This window comes from Lasiodiplodia theobromae, assembly GCF_012971845.1.
Source record: "Lasiodiplodia theobromae strain AM2As chromosome Unknown scaffold_23, whole genome shotgun sequence".
Classification (NCBI taxonomy): domain Eukaryota; kingdom Fungi; phylum Ascomycota; class Dothideomycetes; order Botryosphaeriales; family Botryosphaeriaceae; genus Lasiodiplodia; species Lasiodiplodia theobromae.
In genome coordinates, this window is record NW_023336439.1 from 338,238 (window position 1) to 359,613 (window position 21,376).

Sequence of the window (21,376 nt, forward strand, 5' to 3'; positions counted from 1 at the left end):
CGGTGGCCATGCCAGGGGCCGCGTATTCGCAAAGGGCAGAGGGGTCGATTGTGGAGAGAGCAGTCAGTCGGCAAGACAGGATCGCCGTGGTGACAGCCGCCCAAAGCAGCATGGCCGATCAGCCGCACTGCAGAGGCGTGCTCGCTAGTCGCATTTCAACGACGATCGCTCCAGCACTGCCGACCACCTCGAACTCCGAGCCTCGGAGGCAGGCCCGCCAGGGCAGCGGCGTCCGCCCAGCTGCCCAATTCGGCCGCTAGCCGGTTGAACGGTAAAGCTGGTCGTGAGTCGCTGGCAGACCCTGGGCGGGCAGAGGACACGGCCAGGAACATGACAGCTGCGCGCGCTGCTCGATAAGCTTAACCCGCTCGTCGGTTCTGCAAGACTCAGTCGCTGCCAATCGGGGGATAAACAGCGCAGGCTCAGCTGCCGGAGTGGCGGTCGCTTAGGCGAGGCGTCGAGGCGTCGAATGCAGCGGCGATCGCTGCCTGGAGCGCGGCACCAGGGGAGCTCGCTTGAAAAGAAACGTTCGCCTCTGGGAATGACAGCAGGCCGGACTAGCGCAAGGGCGCGGGAGCGGATTTGAGGGCATCCGCGGAGACTAGAGACGTAGGTGGACGGATGAAACGGCCAGTGGGTGGTGGGGGGCGGTCGGACGAGGATGCCTGTTTGCGGCGTAGCGCGGAACATCTGGGTTCAGGGCTCATGTCGCGTACAGCAGGCGCCGCCCGTGCGCTCACGTGGCGGACCCGCTCCTTCTGATTGCTGCGGAGCTGCGCCCGTGTCGAGGCTCCCGTTACAAGCTTTCGCTCCCGTCGCGCTGAGTCGCAACACCGTCCAGACCCTTGGGAAAAACGCAGGACCGTGGGGTAGATCGCTGGGTGGGTCGTCAAGTTGCTTTTGCTGTCCAGCATCCTTCGCGTATTGACAGCCACCAGATCGGCAAATCTCATTGTCCCCCCGTGGGTCTTTAACTTATCTGCCTTGGCAGCTTTTCCCGATCTCCAACATGTTGGTTGCAAGAAGCTTTCCAAATCTTTCCGCTCTCGAGTCATGATGCTTGCGCAGGGGCACCGGGATCGGGACACTATGTCTGCCAAGGCAAAGCCATGCCTATCAATCATCTATCAGCTCTGATCATGATCTTACACTGCTGTCGCACATGTGTCCGCCCAGTTGCTACCCCACACATTCGCCGCTGAGCCCAGAGAGCTGGGTATCATCAGGGAGCCAGGCCGCACCATGGCTCTAGTGTCTAGCCGTACCACGGCTCAGCTGGGCTTTTTCTGCGGCATTTGGGCTAGCCCCCAATGTGGAAAACGAACGCTGCCAGTATCCCGCTTTGGGTGAAGTCAGGAGTCGCTCGAACCTTTAACTATACGAGGCCCGACTTCCTTGGAAACTGGAATTCTTCTCGGGATCTATTGCCGGCCAGACGCACTCCTTTGTTTTCTTCACGCTTCTGCCCTACTGTGAGGCTGAAACTCCCGCACAGAACTACCGCCATCACTTGACCGAGGCTCACCAAAATGCGTACAAGTTCATGCAAAGCAATCGGCCCATCCACCGCCACCATATCGACAATCCTGCTTTCCCTCCAGCTCTCTTCTGAAAGAAGTGTATGCTATGCGCGGCCTTCGATTGCCAGGCTTCCCGTGAAGAATGGGACTATCATCATCTCCCTTGCTGCTTGACAGCATCGTTTCCATATGCTGACCATCTTCGTGGCCGCTTCGTGTTGGCTATTGTCACATCTCTTCTGCGAGAGACGCATTTCATCCACACCCAAAGGAACAGCACACAACAAGTTCGATTGTAACCTCTGTAGCTCAACGCCAATAGATGAAACCTCGACACCTTCCATAACTCTACCATGATCTATTCTTTTTAACAAGAAGATTCTACATCACAACCCTATGCGCACGTCTGCGTCTCAACACCGCCACGCGGCTATGCGAAACCCACATCGCATATGTACGTCAGCACCGCGTACGCATGATCAGCGCCCCGCGCACAAGCCCAGCTGCTCCGACCCCTTCCACGAGACCCTCTACGCACGAGCGCCCATGCCAGGGCTGAGATAAAAAGGCGAGGCAGGGTGGACCTTGTTCTGGTAGATGAGCGCTCCTTCCTTTCGGATGTATCCGGAGTGGCAAACAGACTGCGCACCACGACTCTCAAGATGTACGGTGGCGGGCGGGTTGTGCTGTCGCATGCCATACTTCCTTCCCATTTTGAAGGTGTCCTCGTTGGATGCTGAGTTTCGTATATGGGTGAGCTACATCAATGTCTATGAACGATGCAAGGGAGCATGGTGGAATGATGGAGCTGATTTAAAGCGAAGATTGTCAGGGATGGCTGGAGTATGAGCTGATGAAAGTGGTCGCGACGTGTCTGCATGGGGAGAGGAAGAGAGACCCAAGGTAGTCGTTCTCCAGACTTGTCATTGGTCGTTGCACTCTGGTAGCCAGAATCCTGCGAAGTGCTGAAATGTGGAATTAATTTTAGATAAGGCGGTATTCCCATTAAGCTAGCCCAAGAGTGCCGCGTGACACACGCTGTGAAAGATGTCAGCTGTTTAATCCTTCGAGAAGTAAGTGCTCACCAGCAAATTGGCAGAGCTCGGGCCAATGAGTGAAGTGCTGAACGTCATGGCCGGGCTGGAGGTTAGTTTCAATAGTCCCATGTGTTGGCACTCGCTGGCCGCAACTTTTCGCAATAAAGTAAAAGAGAAAGTGCAACAGGCAATGATTATTGACTGGTGCTCGCCAGAGGTTTCCGAGATTTGATTCTAGCGAAAAGTGATGCTGTAGCAAAGACACCTAATGGATCAGCAAAAATGTCACCCAAAAAGGCAAAGTGTATCCATGATCCAGCCCAGGCGGGTTTGAAGTGGAGTGAACACAACGTGAAATTGAAGGGCAGGATCCAGGCGGAGGCAAAATGGTCTGCAAAAGACTACTGCAATGGCAATTGTGAAATGATGTTTTGTCATCAGAGCGGATCTCAACGGCTGGAATAGTAAACATTGGCGATCTGCAAATAGCGTGATTTGCTGGAACTAATCGGAACAGGCTAATTTTAACTCCAAACACAGGTCGGTTCCCTTGGTATTGTAACAGACGACGGTCAGTCGAATATTCAGACAGGAGCTTCGACTACCCCGACTTTTTTGCAATGCTAAGTGGATCGACCTCGTACTCGTTAAGATGTTCAGGAGACGGGCTGAGCTAGGAGCACGGGTGGATGCGGCTGCAAAGGTAAAAGACGATGCGCTAACCGAGAATGTGATGGACATGACGTCAGTGAGCCCCTCGCAGCAACTGCAACACTCTTGCTGTCATTGTTTGAGCAGTGGAGTCGAATACCAAGATTGTGGCCGGGTGAGATTCGTCTGTTGTCGAATTGGCTGAATGCGATTTTTCCGTTGTATCCCACCGGTTTCCCATTCGCGCGATTCATGACGTCTGCTGCTGTAGTTATGTCATTCTGATGATGGCTGCATACGAAGTTGCCTCTCCTCATAATCGAAGCATTGGATCCTGCGCTTTCCGCGCTTCGGCTGATACTACCTTCGAAAGAACAGCGATTTCGATAGTTCGTCAAACTCAGAATCAGCAATCATGGCCATGTCCCAAGCAGCATGGAAGGCCGAGCAGGCACTCGGCCACGACAACAATGCCACCACCGCTCAGGATGTTACTAATCCCGCCGACAACAGCAACTGGGCTGATTCGAGCGACAAGATGAAGGCGCTCGCATGGATGGGCAAGAACAAGGTCGAGGTCATCGAGGCCCCGAAGCCCAAGATTCTTGAGCCTCGCGACGTCATTCTCAAGGTCACCGGTAGCACAGTCTGCGGCAGCGACTTGCATCTTCTCCATGGCACTGTTGTTGAGCTTAAGAAGGGCGATATCCTGGGTCACGAGTTCTGCGGTATCGTGGATGAGATGGGTGCTGAAGTCAAGGGTTTGACTAAAGGCCAGAGGGTGGTTGCCTCGTTCCAGATTGCCTGTGGTGACGTGAGTCTTTTTACCGGATCCTGTTTATTGCTTCCGGAATGCTGACGGCCGCGCTCCAGTGCTACTTCTGCAAGAACAAGCTCTCTTCGCAGTGCGAGAAGACAAACTCCAACACCATCGAAAATGCCATGTACGGTGGCCGGACGGCGGGCATGTTCGGCTACAGCCACTTCACCGGTGGCTTCGCAGGCGGCCAGGCTGAATACGTTCGTGTGCCGTACGGTGATGTCAACCTCTTGAAGCTCCCTGACGATGTCCCGGATGAGAAGGGCTTGTACCTGTCGGATGTCCTTGCCACTTCTTGGAACTGTGTTGTTGATACAGCAGTCTACGAAGGCGATGTGGTCGCCATCTGGGGTGCCGGTCCAATCGGTCAGATGTGCGTCGAATTCTCCTTCCTCCAAGGAGCAAAACGCGTCATCGTCGTCGACGCCAACTGGCGCCTCGACTACATCAAGCAGAAGTTCCCCAAGGTGGAGACGCTGGACTACTCGAAGTTGGCCAAGGGCGAGAGCGTGACCAGCAAACTAAAGGAGATGGTCGATGGCCGTGGTCCCGATGTTGCGCTTGAGTGCGTCGCCGGCGAGTATGCGAAGGGATGGGCGCACTATTTCGAGATGATGCTGGGAATGGAGACGGACACGAGCGAGATCGTCAACGAAATGATCACCAGCGTCAGGAATTTTGGCCGCTGCGGCATCACCGGCGTCTACGTTGGCTTCGTAAGTTATTCTAAGCCTGCTGATTTTCAGTGGTCGATACTGACTGCTATCAATAGACCAACCACTTCAACATTGGCTCCCTGATGGAGCGCGGCATCCGCTTGATCGGAAACGGCCAAGCACCCGTTCACCTTTACTGGGAGAAGCTGCTTAAGCTGATCCAGGAGGACGAGATCCACCCGCTGGCCATGGTGTCGCACCGCGTCGATGTTGCGGACCTGGAGACGGTTTACAAGAAGTTCGATGCGAGAGAGGATGGCATGCAGAAGGTGTTTGTTCAGACCAAGTTCTCGGCACCGCCGTGTGCCGGAAGCCCGGAGTTGACGAGATACTGAAAGTGAGGACTAGCGGACTTAAGGGAACGAATTTGCGAGTATAGCTTTTAATAGCCAATACCCATTGATGTTCAGATTTAATTTTCAAAGAGGAAACAAGGCAGGAAGTATACCGTGATGGTCCGTGAGCCTAAGCTGGGGAGATGCTGGTGGAGAAACCCCGCGTTACACAAAGACGGGAAAACATGGGTCTCGACAGGACGGCAGCTCAAGTACATGGATGTTTTCGGGAGTCCAGGTGGGCGGCCCGCAGTGGGTGCCTGAGCACAAGCATAAGGTTGAGGCTGAGCAGCGCCGTCGATCAGGAATTTTCGGGGCTGGCGCAGGAGTGACGTAAGTGACGCACGCCAACAACAAATAGCGATCCGCCTCCAGAATTACACAGGGCCACAACCACCGCTAGCCTCCCGCATGCTATCTCCGTCATGGCGCATGTCGGCCGATCGCTGCGAAGCCGCCGTCTTCCGCCCGCGTGCAACGGTTCTTCCTGTCCCGTGCCAGCACATACGCCTCCGTCTGCCGCTCTCGCCATTCATGCATAGCCCGGTTGGGCAATTGCTTTGTGATCTTCGAAGTCGTTGACTTCGCATTTCCCTTCACCTTTCCTGCTCTTCATTCTGCCTTGCACCAACGTGAAGATGAAGCAAATAAGAAGAAGCTCAACCCTCTCCGTCCCCGACCGCATCTCGGGTCGTCCGCATCATGGCGAGGGTCACAAGCACCGTGATAGCGGCACCGCAGCACTTCCCTCCAGCGGCAAGGTGCCAAACGCAAAGAAGCCCAAGGCCCGGCCGCCAAACACGCTGCGCGAGAAGATCGGCTTCCTCCACAGCTCTCTACCCAAATACACCGGGCCGTACAGCGTAAGAACAAGAGTAATCCACACTTATCAATATATCACTTACCAACTTTTTCCTTTAGGTCGGCACCATGGACATGGAGCTCCCAGCCAAACGTCCCTCCAACTTCTCCCACATCAAGCGCAACCACCGGCACCTCCTCCGCCTCGAAACGGTGCTGTTCACCCTCTACTACCCGACCACCCCACCATCGACCCGGGGGAAGCCTCCGGACGGCCGCAAGAAGTGGTCGCGACCCACATGGTTGCCGCGGCCCCGACGCCAGGTCGCCCGCGGCTACGGCCGCTTCGCCGGCATGGGCGAGGGCCCGGCCGTCCCCTGGTTCGCCGCCACGACCATGTTCACCAAGCTGCCCGCCTGGCGCAACGCCCCGCTGGCCACGCACTGGCCGCCCTTCGCCGGCCGCGACGGCCCGTCGCGGCAGCAGGGCCAGGAAGAAGGGCCGCTGCCGCCGCCCTTCGTGGTCGAGGACGCGCGGGCTGCTTCGATGGTGGGCCACGGAGCCGAGGATGGTGGCGATGGCGATGATGGCGAGGGCTGCTGGGAGGAGGAGTGGGACGAGGAGGCGTGGGAGCGGCGCAAGATGCCCAGGTTCCCGCTGATGGTCTTCAGCCACGGCCTGGGCGGCAATCGCACCGCCTACTCGAGCGTGTGCGGCGAGTTCGCCAGCTACGGCTTCGTCGTGTGCGCGCTCGAGCACAGGGACGGCAGCGGGCCGCGGACATACGTCAACCACCGCCATAAGAAGCCGTGCATCAAAGCCACCGCGCCCGCCACGGCGAATGCCCTCTTTGAAAAGCGGCGGCGACGCTCGTGCGGGGTGGAGCAGAAAAAGAACGATGGTGATTCAACATCTCCCGAGGACCTTGACAGCGGCGACGAAGAGGAAGATCCCATGGCTTTTCACCAGGAGGATTGCAAGTGTGAGATAGACCACACGCGCAAACAGTGCGTTGAGGGCTACGATCGGATCGACTACATCTTCCCCAAAGGCAACCCGATCGACACGTCGCCGCACGCTGAGAAGGGCGTCGACCGCGAGCTGCGGGCGGCCCAGATCGCTTTCCGCCTCGCCGAGATCGAGGAGGCGTACGCCGTGCTGCGCGAGATCAACCACGGTGCCGGTGACCGCGTGGCAGCGGCTAATCTGCGCACGAAGGGGTATAGAGGCGCGAGCTCCCGCGGGCTAGAGGGCGTGGATTGGGCAAGCTGGAGAGAAAGATTTCACTTGAGAGATGTGACGGTGGTGGGGCATTCGTTCGGCGCGGCGACGACGGTGGAGATGCTGAGGGAGAAGCAGAGGGAGAGGTTCCACTGGGTTGGCCAGGGTATCATGTATGATATCTGGGGCGCAGCCGTGCTACCGGCGCCAGGTGACGATGGTGTAGGCCGATGCGGTGGTGGCAGTGGCAGCGGCAGTGACGACGACGTCGAGGGAGAGACGGAGGAGAAGCAGCGCTCGGCACCAAACAACAGAGTGTCAGCCAACACCACTTCGCCTTCTACCTCCGCCCCCGCGAGCAGCAGCAGCAGCAGCACATCCATCACTTCCCAATCCTCATCACCAACCCTCGACGACCCCGCCAATCCCTCATCTCCAGACCCCACCGGCAACGCCATCTCCCGCCCCCTCCTCGGCATCAACTCGGAAGCCTTCATGTACTGGCCCAGCAACTTCCGCACCGCGGCCTCCCTCACCACCTCGGCCCTGTCCGACCCGAACCCCTGCCCGGCCTGGCTCCTCACCGTCCGCGGCACCGTGCACCTCTCGCAGTCCGACTTCTCGCTGCTCTACCCGGGCACCTGCGCCCTGCTCCTCAAGCAGACGGCCAACCCGCGCCGCGCCATGGACCTCAACGTCGACGCCAGCCTCGAGTTCCTGCTGCGCGTGCTGCCCGCCGCACACACCAACGGCCTGGTCAGGCGGATGCTCGGCGCGCACGGGACCACCGAGGGCGGCGGCGTGAGGGTGCTGGACGCCCCCGTCGAGGACGAGGTGCCGGATGTGCGGAGGCCCGAGGAGAAGTGGATTGGTGGCAGGCTGAAGGTGCCGCATGAGTTTAGGAGTAGGGTGTTGCCGAAGTTGGTGCGGAAGGTGAAGAGGCAGAAGGGGAGGATGAGGGAGGGCGAGGGGGGTGGTGGTGGTGGTGCCGAGGGGGATGACGGGGCGTGGAGTGAGGTGTGGATGCATGTGAAGTGCCCTGAGGATGTGTTGGAGGCGTGGAAAAGGGAGAGGGAAGCGAGTGGGAGGACAGTGTGAGGAGAATTGAATGATAGGTTGATGAAGTATTGGGATATTTGAGGTTTTCTTGCGTATAGAGACAACTGAAAGAATTTGGCCACGATGCGAAGGTACTAGAGGGCTGTAGAACAATGCTAAAGCAGAAAAGAATTATTTCTTTGGTTTCCACTTTCGGCACCAATTCCACATTTAATTTTCCTTGGACCTCGAGGTGTAATTACGGGGCGCTTATAGAGCACTCGAAGAGCGTATACACCTACTTCTAAAAGAAAATCTGTCGTAGCCCTTCATGCGGGTTCGCAGTACAGAGGGGTGCTGCAGCCGATGGCTAGGTGAAGAATAGCAGGGCTCTAGAACATAGCGTAACCATGCCCCAGCTCTGCCTTAGAAAAATTAACATATATGGGTAGTTGAAGCTATCGTCCGGACGTTTTTGTAGAATTTTTAATTCGACATTCTCGTCCGGACGATAGCTTCAGCTACCCATGACATGAGCAAAAAACAAATCCACGCTAGCCATCGACTGCGAGAGGGGATTGTAAAAGTACACCCTAAAACACTTCCATCTATTGTGTCGAAGCAATGCATCCCGGATCTTACGGAATACTGTACCTCGTAAGTCGATATTGCGCTAGCGGAAAAGTGAGGCGCAGTAAAATGACTGGTTGACAATCCAGCGCTGACATCAGGTGTTCACCTGCATCGAAGGCCGAATCAGTATCTGTGGAAAACTCGATATGAAGATACTCTTATAAGATCAATCAATTGGATATATCCTGACCGGTCAGCTTTCCGTAGAAAACATACATGTTCCATATGCGTTGCAGCGCATACGTATAACCCAGCCTCGAGGCCTTTAAAGCAGGCTCTCTGCCAGCGTAATAGCATTGTTCGCCAATACTATAAATGACCTTTCAAACCCCACCTAGCCACTATTATAACCCGCCCTCAATCCCAAAATCTGAGAATATTTCGCCAAGGTGCAATACCATTCGATCATGCCAGACTCCCACAACACCTTTGCTACTACCAAAGGCACCCCAAGCACGACAGACTGGCCACGAGATGCGAACGGGAACTAAGAGATCTTGATTTTCGTCATGTCTCAAGCCTCTGATGCATCCGTAAAGTGTATAGATGTTTTCTTGTGGATGAGCCTTACTGATCTCTCTCAGCCGAATAGCCCGCGCCTTTTTCAGCCCGTTCGTCATTTTCATCCTCCCTCGAATCTGATCTCTCTCTACACATTTCCGCGAAAGCCCACAAGATACTGCGTCTATGGAAGTAAGGTTGAAAGGTCCAAGGCAAAGGTTATGTTGGCCTTGATCGGGCACGAAGTGGGCTTCAAAAGTCCCATACGGCACACTTGGCTCCATACCAAAACAAATTTCATAGCAATTCTATACCGTGTCCGCGCCAAAACACGAAGTCATTATATACAAGCGCCTCTTTTCTTTGCACTCCCCATCTACAGCCCACCCACCAACATGCTCAACATTCAAATGAAAAACATTGCACATACACACATACTCCAATTCATATCTCAACTCCTCTAAGCTGTCGCCTCACCGTTCATGTGAGCCAACCTTATGCTCACAGCTCTCCTGTGAGCCTCGAGCTCCTCGACCTTAGCCAACTGCATAACAGCAGTGCCAACATTCCTCAGACCCTCGGCAGTCAAGTTCGAAGCGGTGATGTGCTTGACATAGGAACCAAGGTTGACACCAGAGTACTGCTTAGCGTAGCCGTAGGTAGCTGTAAAGACATGTTAGCCTATCTCCTAAAACAGAATAGTTAGTGACGGAAGGGGTAAGCTTACGCAGCGAGTGGTTGACACCAGCAGAGTAGTCACCGACACTCTCCGGGGTCCACTGGCCCATGAACACACTGCCAGCGTTCTCGACCATCTGGGTAACCTTCTCCACGTCCTGGACCTGGAGGATCAAGTGTTCAGGCGCGTACATGTTGCTCAAGACCATGGCCTCCTCGATGTCCTTGACGACGAGGGTGACCGAGTGGGCGATGGAGCCCCTGACGATATCAACGCGAGGCAGGGCCATGGCCTGCTTGTGAAGCTCGTCCTCAATGGCCTGGAGTTCTTGTTCGCTGAGGTCAACGGCGATGAGGACGACCTGCGAGTCGACACCGTGCTCAGCCTGCGAGAGCAGGTCGGAGGCGACGAAGGCGGGATTGGCCGACTTGTCGGCAATAACGAGGACCTCACTGGGACCGGCCGGCATGTCGATGCTGACGCCAGCGCTAGTGTCGTTCGAGACGACCATTTTCGCGGCAGTGACGAACTGGTTACCAGGACCCAGGATTTTGTCGACCTTAGTGACACTCTCGGTACCGTAGGCCATAGCGGCGACGGCCTGCGCACCACCAGCAAGGACGATGCTCTCCGCACCGACCTTGGCAGCGCAGTAGACAACCTCAGGGGTGACAGAGCCATCGGCGCGCGGCGGGGAAGCGATGACGATCTTCTTGCAGCCAGCGACCATGGCAGGGACACCAAGCATCAGAGCGGTAGACGGCAGGACGGCGGTACCACCGGGGACGTACAGACCAACACGCTCGATGGGGCGAACGAAACGCCTGCACTTGACACCGGGCATGGTCTCGACCTCAAGCGGCTTGTCATCTGCCTGAGCAGCGTGGAACTTGCGGATGTTCTCGAAGGACGTATCAATGGCGGCAATGGTCTCGGGAGGCAGCTGCATCATGCTGCGGGGGAAAGGTGCCCTGAGAACCGGGGTAGTGAGAGAAGTGGCCTTCTCAAACTTGTGAGTGTACTCCAGAAGCGCGGCATCTCCACGCTCGCGGACGTTCTGGATGATGGGGTTGACAATACCCAGAATCCTGTCTGCCGAGCGCTGCGACGGCCTCTGCAAAACCTTCTCAACCTCTTCCGGGGTGCGATCTGCAGTAATGATACGCTGCATCAGAATCTTGCCATCCTTGGTTCCAGCGGGGTCGTCCTTGCTCTTCGGCACGGACGCAGCTTCTTTGACAGCCTCTTTGGCCTCAGTGTTCTCCTTGGCTGCGCCATTAGTGACACCGAACTTCTCGGCGAACGGGCCCTTTGCATCACCCTTTCTCCGCTTGATCTTTACGCTCTTCGCATCCAGGTTCTTCTCAACATCGGTCAAAGAGACACCGGAGGCAATGCACTTCGTCAATGCGAAGTAGAACAAGTCCGCCGCCTCAAAGGCAACCTCTTCCTTGGTCTTAGCCTCAACCAGTTCTTGCGCCTCTTCCATGATCTTTGCCTTCAGCATCTGGGGATCATTGAACAGTCTTGCAGTGTATGAGCCCTCGGGAGCAGAGGCCTTGCGGCTTTGGAGAGTCTGCTGCAGTTTAGAAAGGCCGTGGTAGTGGCCGAAGCATGTCGCAGTGGCGAGGTGGCAGAAGCCTGCGGTAAGGTTAGTAATGTCGACAAGAGGAGCAATGGTAGTTGCAGAACTTACCCCTCCCCTTTTGCCTGACGATATAATTCAGGCAGTCCGAATCGCAGTCCAGCGACACTCTGACAAGCTCCTGAACATCACCGCTGCTCTCGCCCTTGTACCAGAGACCCCGCTTGCGGCTCTGGTAGACACCGCGACCGGTGCGCAGACTCTCCTGAACGCTCTCCTCGCTGCTGTATACAAGACCCAGCGCAATGCCCCTCTCGTCCGTGACGAGGGTCGTGAATAGACCATCAGCCCGGTCGCTCGTCGCATTGGCCAACAGAAGCTTGCCAGCCGGAATCAACGAAGTCTCGGCGTTGATGTCAACGGTGAGAAGCGCGGCGGGGATAATGGGGGTGCCGGACAGCTTCGCGACCTCGAGCGCATTCTCTAGCGTGGGCTGGGCGAACGACGTGAAGACTGCGGGCCTGTCGGTGCCGTACTCCTTCAGGTAGGCCAGCTCCAGCTCGACATCCTTCACATTCTGCGCATATATGCCGACGGTGGTGCCACCGATGGTGTCGATGAGCTCCTGCTTGGACTGGCCGAGGACGATGGCGACGAGGCGGTCGAGGTCGATGTTCGGGACGGTGCGCAGCTGCTGCAGCTGCTGCAGGCTCACGAAGACCTTGGCGGCGCCAGCGTCGAGCAGCGACACGACATCGGACACCTCTTCGAGGGCGGAGGCGTCAAAGTGGGTGGCGAAGGTGCCAAAGGTCTCGCGCAGGTAGACAAAGGCGTCGTCGATGTCGGCGGGCGTCACGGTGGTGAAGACGGCGCCAATGTACGAAAGAGCCTGCGCATCCAGACCCTGGGCGGGACTGGCGTACGACTTGAAGTCAATTGAAGGCAGGAAGGGGAACGCCATGGTGTCGCGACGTCCTGGAGGTGAGCGGTGCCCTTCTTTGGTGGGGTGTGGGTGGTAGATGTACTATTGGCGAATCTGAGTCAACTTTTTGTTAGCACCGATGTCATGAGAGGGCAGGTGGGGCTCAGGCGTCGCGCGGCCGAGAGCGGACCCTCGATGAGATCAACGCCACTCTCGTTGGCCGATAGCCTTTCAGCCAATGACACTGTTTCATCTGCAACCGTTACTGTGGAACGCTGCTTATTTACGCCGCCTGCCTTTGTTATGCACTGTCTGGTATATAGCTTTTCCTAGCGAATACAAGTATGACCCGCCTGTCCCAGGGCCGTGGGAACATTTGCCTACGATAGAATTATGACCCGAAACCCCTCAACGCCGCGCTTCCATGCCTAAACCGGTCGGCATCCCAAGTATGTGATATGCCGTAAGAAATACAGTAGAAAAGTGGGCGTCATCCGACCCCCAATGAGTACAAAGAACCAAACATACTCACGCTGCAACCGCACCACTATTTGGTGAGATAATTTCTGTACAAGCAACTGCAGAGCGTACTTGCGCCCATTGCGTCGAGTCCCTCCGTGATTTGCTCCGTGATCCGCCCGTTCACTGTCTTGTAGCAATTGGGCACATTTTCTCCACCGCCGACAGACTGTTCTGCTCGAACCGCATAAGGCCATGGATTGTCCGACTCGTCATTGGTCGGGTAGTCCTTTTCCATCTTGGTGTAAAGATAGCCTGTGAATATGGTCGAGTTGAAGTAGCAGACCGTGTCAGAGTCGTCGTCCGTGATCGACACTGAAGGGACCACCTCCTTGTCCATGGTAAACTGAAAATGATAGCGCTCACTGTCCTGTCCCTCGCTGTACAACTCGAGGTCTACGTCCTCGAAATCAGCTGATAGCGGGTTGTCTGTCGACGTGATCTTGTAATTCCCCTCCGAGCCGGTGATAATCCAGTTGAGCGTGGTCATAGCTTTGTTTTTGTTGCTATTGTAGATTGTATACGGATAGCAAGTCCACGTGTCGCTGTTTGACGTACAATCCGTCGTCACGGTGTCCAGGAAAGTAGTGAAGGAATACGTTCCGACCGGGAAGTCGGCGCTGACCGTCGAAGACGAGGTCGATCCAGAAGATTGGCTCGTGGATGAGCTTGAGGAATCGGATTCAGCGGAAGTACTGCTACTCGACTTGCTACTTGGCCAAACTTAGCATTGATCCGCTGGCAATTGGCTTTTTCGCCAACGAATAGCCATTCATACCTGTCATGGTTGTTCGTCTTCCGCAAGCCGAAGACCAGGCCAAGAGAGAGGGCGATGATGGCCGCAATAATAATCGCAGCGATGAGGACTAATCTCCACAATACTCCACGCCTTGCACTCCGGCGATTGTTTCCGAGAATTCCTCCATCGGACCAAACGGTGCTCTGGATCCCCCCCTTCCCTCTGAGCACGCTGCTTGTGGAAGACTCTTCGATATTTTCGAGATTCTTATTATGGAGGGATGAGCGATGCGGGACTGTCGGCGATTGAGTTGACATGATGGCGGAAAGACGCTGACCCGACGGTAGTGATATTTTCTTCTCAGCCGGAGTCAGGACTTCCCGCAAGGAGCCCTTCTGGTTAAATATCTTCATGGCTGGGCTTTATGGCTGCGTTCCACGCAGCGAGGAGACGGTAGGCTAAGGGCGGGCCGTTAAGATGGACCGGTAAGGTAGAAAACCGAAAGGGGTGGACGGCAGGATTCCCTGGTTGGCTGCGGCGGCATAATCTGGAGATAGGCTCTCCAATTGGGTTCAGGCGCGACGGCGCATGGTGAAGGGAGAGACGGGACGAGACCGGGATACGGAGACGGCGAGCGGGCAATTGGTATATGTATGCGGTCGATCCCGGCCGTGTAGGTCGGTGGAGACCTGATTCACGACTCTCGTCTCATGCGGCTTTGAGTTGGACCACGAGACAGGAGTCAGCGATTGCGAGCCGGAGGCGCCACGATATTGAAATGAGCAGACCATAACTGGCACGGGCTGGGGTGTGCCAATCAGAGGCCGGCCGCCGGAGATCGTATGCGCGAGACTGGGATAGCGCGCCGCCGCTCGCTTCAGACGCGGAATGTAAACGAGTCGATCAGGCCGAAAGCGCAGGTGGAGCCATGCGAGCTGCAGGAGATTCGGGAGCCGGCTGCGGCGCGACCTGAAACACGCCGTGTCTCTGGCGGCAAGAGTTGGGAAGCTCTCAGAGAGTTGTGGTGTTTGCTGGGCGTTGAGGCGTGTAGTACAAGCAGTGATAGGTTCCTCCACTGCCTTCCTGGCTCGGGTGGGTCGGCGCCGGCACCCGCCAGGCACGGCGCGGCCCCTGCATGAACGCATCACAAACACCCACGACGCTCCCACATGCGACTGCATCAGCGGGGTCGCTCCGAGCTCCGACTGCCGCTTTCGATCCTCCGTTTCGCTTGCTCTGCCAGTGACATTCCATCAAGCAACACTATTACCAGCACACTGCACCTCGCCGCATACCCGCCGCACACCCACCGCTTAAGCTGCGACGTCTTTTTGCAGGCTCAACTTCGGGCTTTACGCTCGTTCCTGGACAAGCCATACCTAACGCTGCCCGTCGCACTTCGGGCACGCTTCCAGCTTCGTCCAACGCCCGCCAACGGCGCCCAAGCCATTGCGCGCGGGCGTCAGTCTAATTTGACCTAAAGGCTCCGGCTCACCATGGCCCCTCCGTACGCCGGCACCGTCGTGGTTCCCATCGAGCCCTACTCCGATGGCGACCCTACACATTGTCCAACTCGCGCAGAGTACAGGCTGCAGGACCCACCGGCGATCTATCTGGAGAAGCTCGCAGAATCCTGGATGAAGGAGCGCGGCGAATTTCATAAAGGTGAGGCGATACCATCATGCCGTTCCTAATTTGCACAGACCGCGCGGCAGCCTGACGATGAACTCATGATCATGGCTGATCATGTACAGGAGTTGCATACACTTTGGACAGATTGCCACATGGTTACACTGTCTGGGGCAGGCCTAGGAAGAACCAGCCTCAACACATCGACAAATGGGCGTATGGCCATCCGGAGGGGATGACTTTTGATTCCCCCAATAGATTCTTTCCCCATTTCCTCCATCTCATGAACAACAAGGGAAGTAATATCGGATGCCCATGTACCATCTGCAACAGCGGGGCCAGAGGAAAGGCTTCAACGGCACCGTCTTCAAGCACGAAGCATGCCTCAGTTCAGGCTGTACAGAAGATTCTTCCAAAGTTCAAGGGCAGACCGCGCCAAGTCGATACATCGGAATTACGCACAGATGATGAGGGCACACCCGACATTTATCGAAACCTCATTGACAAGCTGAAGCGCGAAGGCCATGTCAATGAGCCCATTAAAGAGACCTTAAGCTTAGATTGGAGGGCTGAACGTAACTGCCTTCCAAAGCTTCTCGATAAGCTATCAAAACAGGGCCATTGGATTCCCCGGCCGGGAGAGCTTGTACTGTTTGTACGCAACTTGTCACCCGACGCCACTGAGATTTGCTTCGACGACGCTACTGGACAGTACAAAGTCTGGAGCACCGTTCAACGCCGATTCGGCTCTCATCCGCGGTGGGAGGCCGGTGTCATCACGCAAGCCGCAGCTGAGACGCCGCGCGTGGAGGACTTGACCACTGAGACTGAGAAGCAATACCAACGCAACTATTCCGGCTTCAGGGTTGAGCTGATACCTGACCCAAATAGCCCTCTAAAGCAGTTGTCCAAGCAGCACAAGTACCTTCCTTTAACTGCAATACGCCCTTTCGCTTTCTGGTCTGAATTTCTCTGCGGAATTTCCGAAGACGACTGGCATCCCACAATCAAACATGCCTTCACAGCCATGTCCTCGTTCTCGCTCGTAGAAAAACAGCGGTTCGTGGGTACGTGGCCGACTGCATCGGTCGCCTGCCGAGGGATCTACATTGGCTCGGAGTTAGTCCTGTGTGGCGACACTGTACGCTTGATGCCAAGACAGCAAGGGGCGGACGTCACGGACATTTTGAAAATCACGTCTATCAAGTTGAATTTCGTGAACTTGGACACGGCAAGTGACGATGACTATGACCAGGGTCATCCCTACAACTCATTTGTCCACATAACCGGCAAAGCGTTTACAACGGAGCCAATGCGCGCCGCAAGCCGAATTCCTCTTACAGAAACAGAGAGGAGTGGAACACCGATTGAAGGGTACGAAGATGAATGGTACTGGTTGCATGATCCAGAGAAAAGCTTACGCATTCCCTTTAACCGTATTCTCGGCCGCTGCTTCGAAGCTGAGGCAATGCAGCTGTGGTTTCCCTCGAAGTCTTCCAGCTACAATAATGAGCAAGGTCCGGAGCTATCAAGAGGTCTTGAGGGCCTATTGCGGGCGCGGCAGTATTCGTCGCAGGAATACTCCAAGATCGAGAAGGGCAAGTCATGGTTTTGGGGCGACAGTCGTGTTGAAGCACTGGACCTTGCGACAGTAAATGGTCACGAAGTCGGCAAACACGACAAATCTCGCGACCCCAAAACATGGCGCAAACTGCTCAAGGTCAAGGAGGGTAGCGCCGGGAGTGAGGATAAGCTCGCGCTGAAGAAGACAGCGCTAGCGGAGCGCCCGTTACGGACAAGCAGCAGCGGGAGCTCGATGTTCAACTCATGGCGGGCGATCAATGTCCCGGAAGAGCGCGATGAAAGAATGGAAGGGACACAGGAAACCCTCAAAAGACCCCATACTAGCATGATGGAAGATGACGACGATGAGGCGGCGGCCGATCAGCTCATCGACGAGCTTGCCGGAAACGTTGGTCTCGCTCAGAGCGACGAGGAGCCGGCCGAGAGCGAGAGTGACGACGTCATTATGCTAGATGAGGCGCCGGCGCAGTCTAAGAAGCAGAGGCGATTAGGGTTTCGCAACGGGTAGGCGGCGGATGGCACCTGCAGGGGCGCAGCTCGGTTTAGGGCTTAGGTCTTTTGGCCGGTTCGGCGTCGGAACGGGACGCAACCGTTGTTTGCCACAGCCAAAAGTCGGAAAAAAAGATGTGTACGGTAGGGCAGACGTACGGGACCGCGGGACAGGCGTCGGGCGGTGGTTCAGGAACGGTATTGGTAGACTAGCAGGCACTAACGCGATCGGGGGGCTGCTGACGGGCTGCATGCCCACGTTTCCACGGCGAGCCCTGCGTCTGCCCGGCGTGTCGGGCTGCGTCGCGATGAGGGGCGTGCAGATAGCGAATTATGACCAGTACGAGGCTTGGACTCGGGCGCGGGCTGAGCTGCGCCCAACATCGCGTGCGAGGTGTACTGGGCCTGGCCGCGGGCGGCGGTCAAACGTCATGGGGAAGTGGGGCCTCGTGACACATCAGGGCACGCTGTGCGCCGCGGTGCTGGGCAAGTGGCTGAGGCGTGCGGCGGTAAAGAGATCTGCTCGGCACCAGGCTGCGCCGCCATTTAGCGCAGCGATAATCGCTGCCGGCCGAGCGCCGGTCAGGAACGCTGAAAGCGCCGGTGCGCGGTCCCCACTCAACACTCATCTCCTACGCGCTCCTAAACAACAACCCCAGCGGCCCCAGAGGCACCCTCCCTTCCCCAGGTGCTGATGGAGGCTAAAAGGCCGCCTTGAAAGCATCCCTCGCCTCACACCACCATGGACGAGCCCCTCAGCCCGCGCACTAGCGCCTCGCCCGGCATTCCGCAGTGTTGTTGTGGCCGCACCGACTGCGCATTCCTGAGCCACAACGGCGAGCTGCTCGAGAGCCTGGAGCGCGACGTCCAAACCGCCGCCCAGCTTGGCCAGGTGAGTGCAACCGCCCTGTTCCACCCAGCAGCAAACACGTTGCTCGCCTGTTCATCTCGAACGGCCCCGTTCATCCCTGGCATCCTCCACGATCTCCCTCATGAGATTAAGCCAAGATCCCAGCACGTCAACACCAGGCCTAGTTAAGGCGTGCATCCGTGCTGGGCCGACCCGTGCGCCGTTATTTGCAGTCTAGTTCGCCGCCGTTTTATTATGCTCTCGCCGCTGACCTTTAGCCTGCAGGCTCTGCTCCAGCGTCATGAAGCATACATCGCCGACAGCGAAGCGGAACGCCGTCGCATGGCCGCCAAGATTGAGTCCCTCGAGCACGACAAGGCCGAACTCGAGGCCCGCAACGCGAAGACGGTGCAAGAGAACCGCGCCCTGCTCGACCAACTCGAGGCCATCAACAATGCCGCCTCCGAGACCGATGCGCATTGTCACGAGCTGACGGCCGCGCTGATGGAGACGCAGGAGGAACTGCAGCGCATGACCAACCTCGCATCCCGCACCGAGAGCCTGGAAAGACAACTGGCCGAGCTGGAGAGAGAGCAGCAGGAGCTGCAGAACAAGCTGAGCACCACTTCCAAGGACGAGAAGTCGGCTGTCAAGCGCTGGAGGAAGGCAGAGCAGACCATCGCTGCCCTGTCGGAGCAGATCGAGCGAATCGAAAAGGAGGCCAAGGAGGAGCGCGAGCGCCATGTCGAGGTGGTGAGCCGCATGGAGCGGCGTCGGGCTGTGGAGCGCGAGCTGGAGACGGCTGCCGGCAGGCTGAAGGGCGCTGCTGCTGCGAAGGCCGGCAATCACGATAAGACAGGCACGAATGTGGTTTCGCACTTTGTCAAGGACATCCTCCAAGACAACGCGAACCTGCAACTCGGCATCGTGGAGCTTCGTGAGATGCTCATGAACTCCAACGACGAGGTCGAGCGGCTGAGAGAGCAGCTTCTGCTCCACCAGCCGATGAGCGAGGCTTCGGAAGAGCCTAGCGGACCAAGTTTGCAGAAAGAGCTGGGTTTGGAGGAGCCGGAGCCGCCGCAGGAAACCCCCAAGGAGCCGCGCCAACTCCACGTTCACCACCATTACCACGCCGCGCCTACTGCAGCCAAGGAACCCAGGAAGGGCCACCTGCAGCGCAGGTCTTCAAAGAAGAGACGGAGCGTTGTTACCCCCAGCCACTTCGCACCGCCTTCGGGAATGCACACTCCCCGCTCTTCCATCTCTAACCCCCGCCCTACGACTCCTTCTTCTGCCGCTACCATTCTTTCTCAAACAGCCGTTACCATTCCTAGTACCGCCAAAGGCCATGCCCATCGCTGGTCGGTCGCAAGCCACCAAACGGGCGTCTCCATGGCCCCGTCGTCGGTGCCCAGCTCTCCCTACTCACGACGCACGTCGTCCATTTTCGATCGCATGTTCAGCGACGCCGGCCAGGATTCTTCACGACCCACGAGTCCCGAAAGCAACAATGACCCCGGATCGCCTGACTTTGCTCCGATTACAACCAGAGGCAAGGGTCCCGCCAGGACCCTCACGACGCCTGCGGCGTTCAAGCTCCACGCTAAGGCCGCCCCGCCTATCGAAGTCAGCGCAACCGCATCGTCGCGCATCTCGGAAGAGGAGCTTGACAGCCTCTCGCCAATCTATCAAGATATCATCACAGAGGAGCAGGAGACGTCTTCGGATGCCGACATCTCGGCCGTCGACCTGACAACGCCTGAAGCGCAGGATTCCGACGAGGTGTACACCAATGGCCAGATTGGCCACGGTCTGCGCCGTGCCACATCGCACGAGTCTCTCCTCTCGGTGCGTGGCATGGACATTTCGGTACACGCGCGGCCATCGCAGATTTACTTTGCGCCTAGCAGCCCCTCTTCTCAGGCCATGGCCAGCCTTAGCAACATGGTCGCGCGTCCGAGCATCTCCTATCGCCACGACCAAGACGCTAGCGCGGCGCACCGCAGTCTACTCGCAGGCTTCACTACGGATCAGCGCACTGGTGGTCAGAGTGCTCGGCCCAAACAAAACAACTCGGGCGGAGGCATTGGCCGCAAAGTGGGCGGATGGGTTTTTGGCAAGTGGGGCTTCGCGCCCACACCGACTCGCGCAGCTGAAGCCACGGCTGCAGAAGCCGCTGCCAGCACATCAACCACGACTTCGCTGTCGCCCAACGCGCAGGCTCCAGCGACGAAAGACGGCCGTGCGAGCAGCTCCAGCACGGCGTCGTCGACCAATTCCTCGTCAACGGCCACTACCGAAGTGCCGTCGACTTCTGCCACGATGCCCCGCCGGTCCAAGTCGCTCAAGCACCGTTCGCCCGGCATCAACCAGGCCGGGCCCATCCACGGCCTCGGCCCATCGACGAAGGCGCCGTTCAAGGTCGTCGTCCAGAAGGACGAGGTCGACGTCGACGCTCTGAGGGAAAGCCTCGCTGAGGCCGGCGGCAGCCCCGTTCGCACGGAGCCGCAGATCAGGATCGAGCCGCCGTCGGAAACTACGGCAGCCGGTGCGTGATGACTGTGGGGCGCTGTAAGAAGTCTGTACGATTACCTGACGCTTTGCTTACTTGTCACTCGTTCACATCCTCTTTGTCACCCACTATTGGAAAATCACACTTGAAATATGTTTGTTTGGCGTTTGTACTCGAGATCACGGGCATACGGTGTTTGGACGGTCGCATGTGTCATTGTTATTGTTATTGCTGTTTAAACTCATCTGGAAAGCGCACGTGGAGGAGATACCCTATTCTTCCCATAAGACCGCGGGAGCTCAAGTGATAGAAAGACGTCGTTTTACGATACCCCACGGGTGGTTCGCCTAGTCATCTGCGCGTTTCGTTACCCTTTCCTTAATGATTCGATAGAGTTCTCGCTGCTGTCCTTTGTGTGTTTGTGGGTCTGGCTGCACGGGCCTAGTTGAAGTGTTCGTCTCTTGTTCCCACGCTGTTTGCCCTCTGTCGCTGAGCTGTACTGTCGTTTCTGTACATACACGCACTTTGGTTTCGGGATCACGACGCGGACAGGTCAAAAGTCCGTGTTGGCAAGGGTCGCATTGGCCTCTCTTGG

General features: G+C 57.0%; 5 protein-coding genes across 5 annotated transcripts; 4 read left to right on the forward strand and 1 right to left on the reverse strand.

The window, feature by feature from the left end:
- Positions 1 to 3,623: 3,623 nt before the first annotated feature.
- On the forward strand, positions 3,624 to 5,079 carry LTHEOB_7617 (S- glutathione dehydrogenase; the record flags this gene model as incomplete). Its single annotated transcript, XM_035517003.1, has 3 exons — positions 3,624 to 4,022; positions 4,082 to 4,744; positions 4,801 to 5,079. 3 exons carry the CDS (start codon positions 3,624 to 3,626, stop codon positions 5,077 to 5,079), a joined length of 1,341 nt encoding a protein of 446 aa, XP_035371126.1.
- Positions 5,080 to 5,717: 638 nt separating this feature from the next.
- Positions 5,718 to 8,199, forward strand: LTHEOB_7618 (Platelet-activating factor acetylhydrolase; the record flags this gene model as incomplete). The annotated part of the gene is made up of 2 exons (XM_035517004.1): positions 5,718 to 5,942; positions 6,001 to 8,199. The coding sequence occupies 2 exons, from the start codon at positions 5,718 to 5,720 to the stop codon at positions 8,197 to 8,199; spliced, it is 2,424 nt and encodes an 807-aa protein (XP_035371127.1).
- A 1,534-nt stretch (positions 8,200 to 9,733) lies between these two features.
- Positions 9,734 to 13,468, reverse strand: LTHEOB_7619 (Tri-functional histidine biosynthesis protein; the record flags this gene model as incomplete). The annotated part of the gene is made up of 4 exons (XM_035517005.1): positions 9,734 to 9,936; positions 10,001 to 11,593; positions 11,649 to 12,512; positions 13,051 to 13,468. 4 exons carry the CDS (start codon positions 13,466 to 13,468, stop codon positions 9,734 to 9,736), a joined length of 3,078 nt encoding a protein of 1,025 aa, XP_035371128.1.
- Positions 13,469 to 15,213: 1,745 nt separating this feature from the next.
- LTHEOB_7620 (Transcription-silencing protein) lies at positions 15,214 to 17,438 on the forward strand (the record flags this gene model as incomplete). The annotated part of the gene is made up of 2 exons (XM_035517007.1): positions 15,214 to 15,382; positions 15,472 to 17,438. The coding sequence occupies 2 exons, from the start codon at positions 15,214 to 15,216 to the stop codon at positions 17,436 to 17,438; spliced, it is 2,136 nt and encodes a 711-aa protein (XP_035371129.1).
- Positions 17,439 to 18,161: 723 nt separating this feature from the next.
- LTHEOB_7621 (uncharacterized protein) lies at positions 18,162 to 20,825 on the forward strand (the record flags this gene model as incomplete). Its single annotated transcript, XM_035517008.1, has 2 exons — positions 18,162 to 18,311; positions 18,555 to 20,825. 2 exons carry the CDS (start codon positions 18,162 to 18,164, stop codon positions 20,823 to 20,825), a joined length of 2,421 nt encoding a protein of 806 aa, XP_035371130.1.
- Between the last annotated feature and the right edge of the window lie 551 nt (positions 20,826 to 21,376).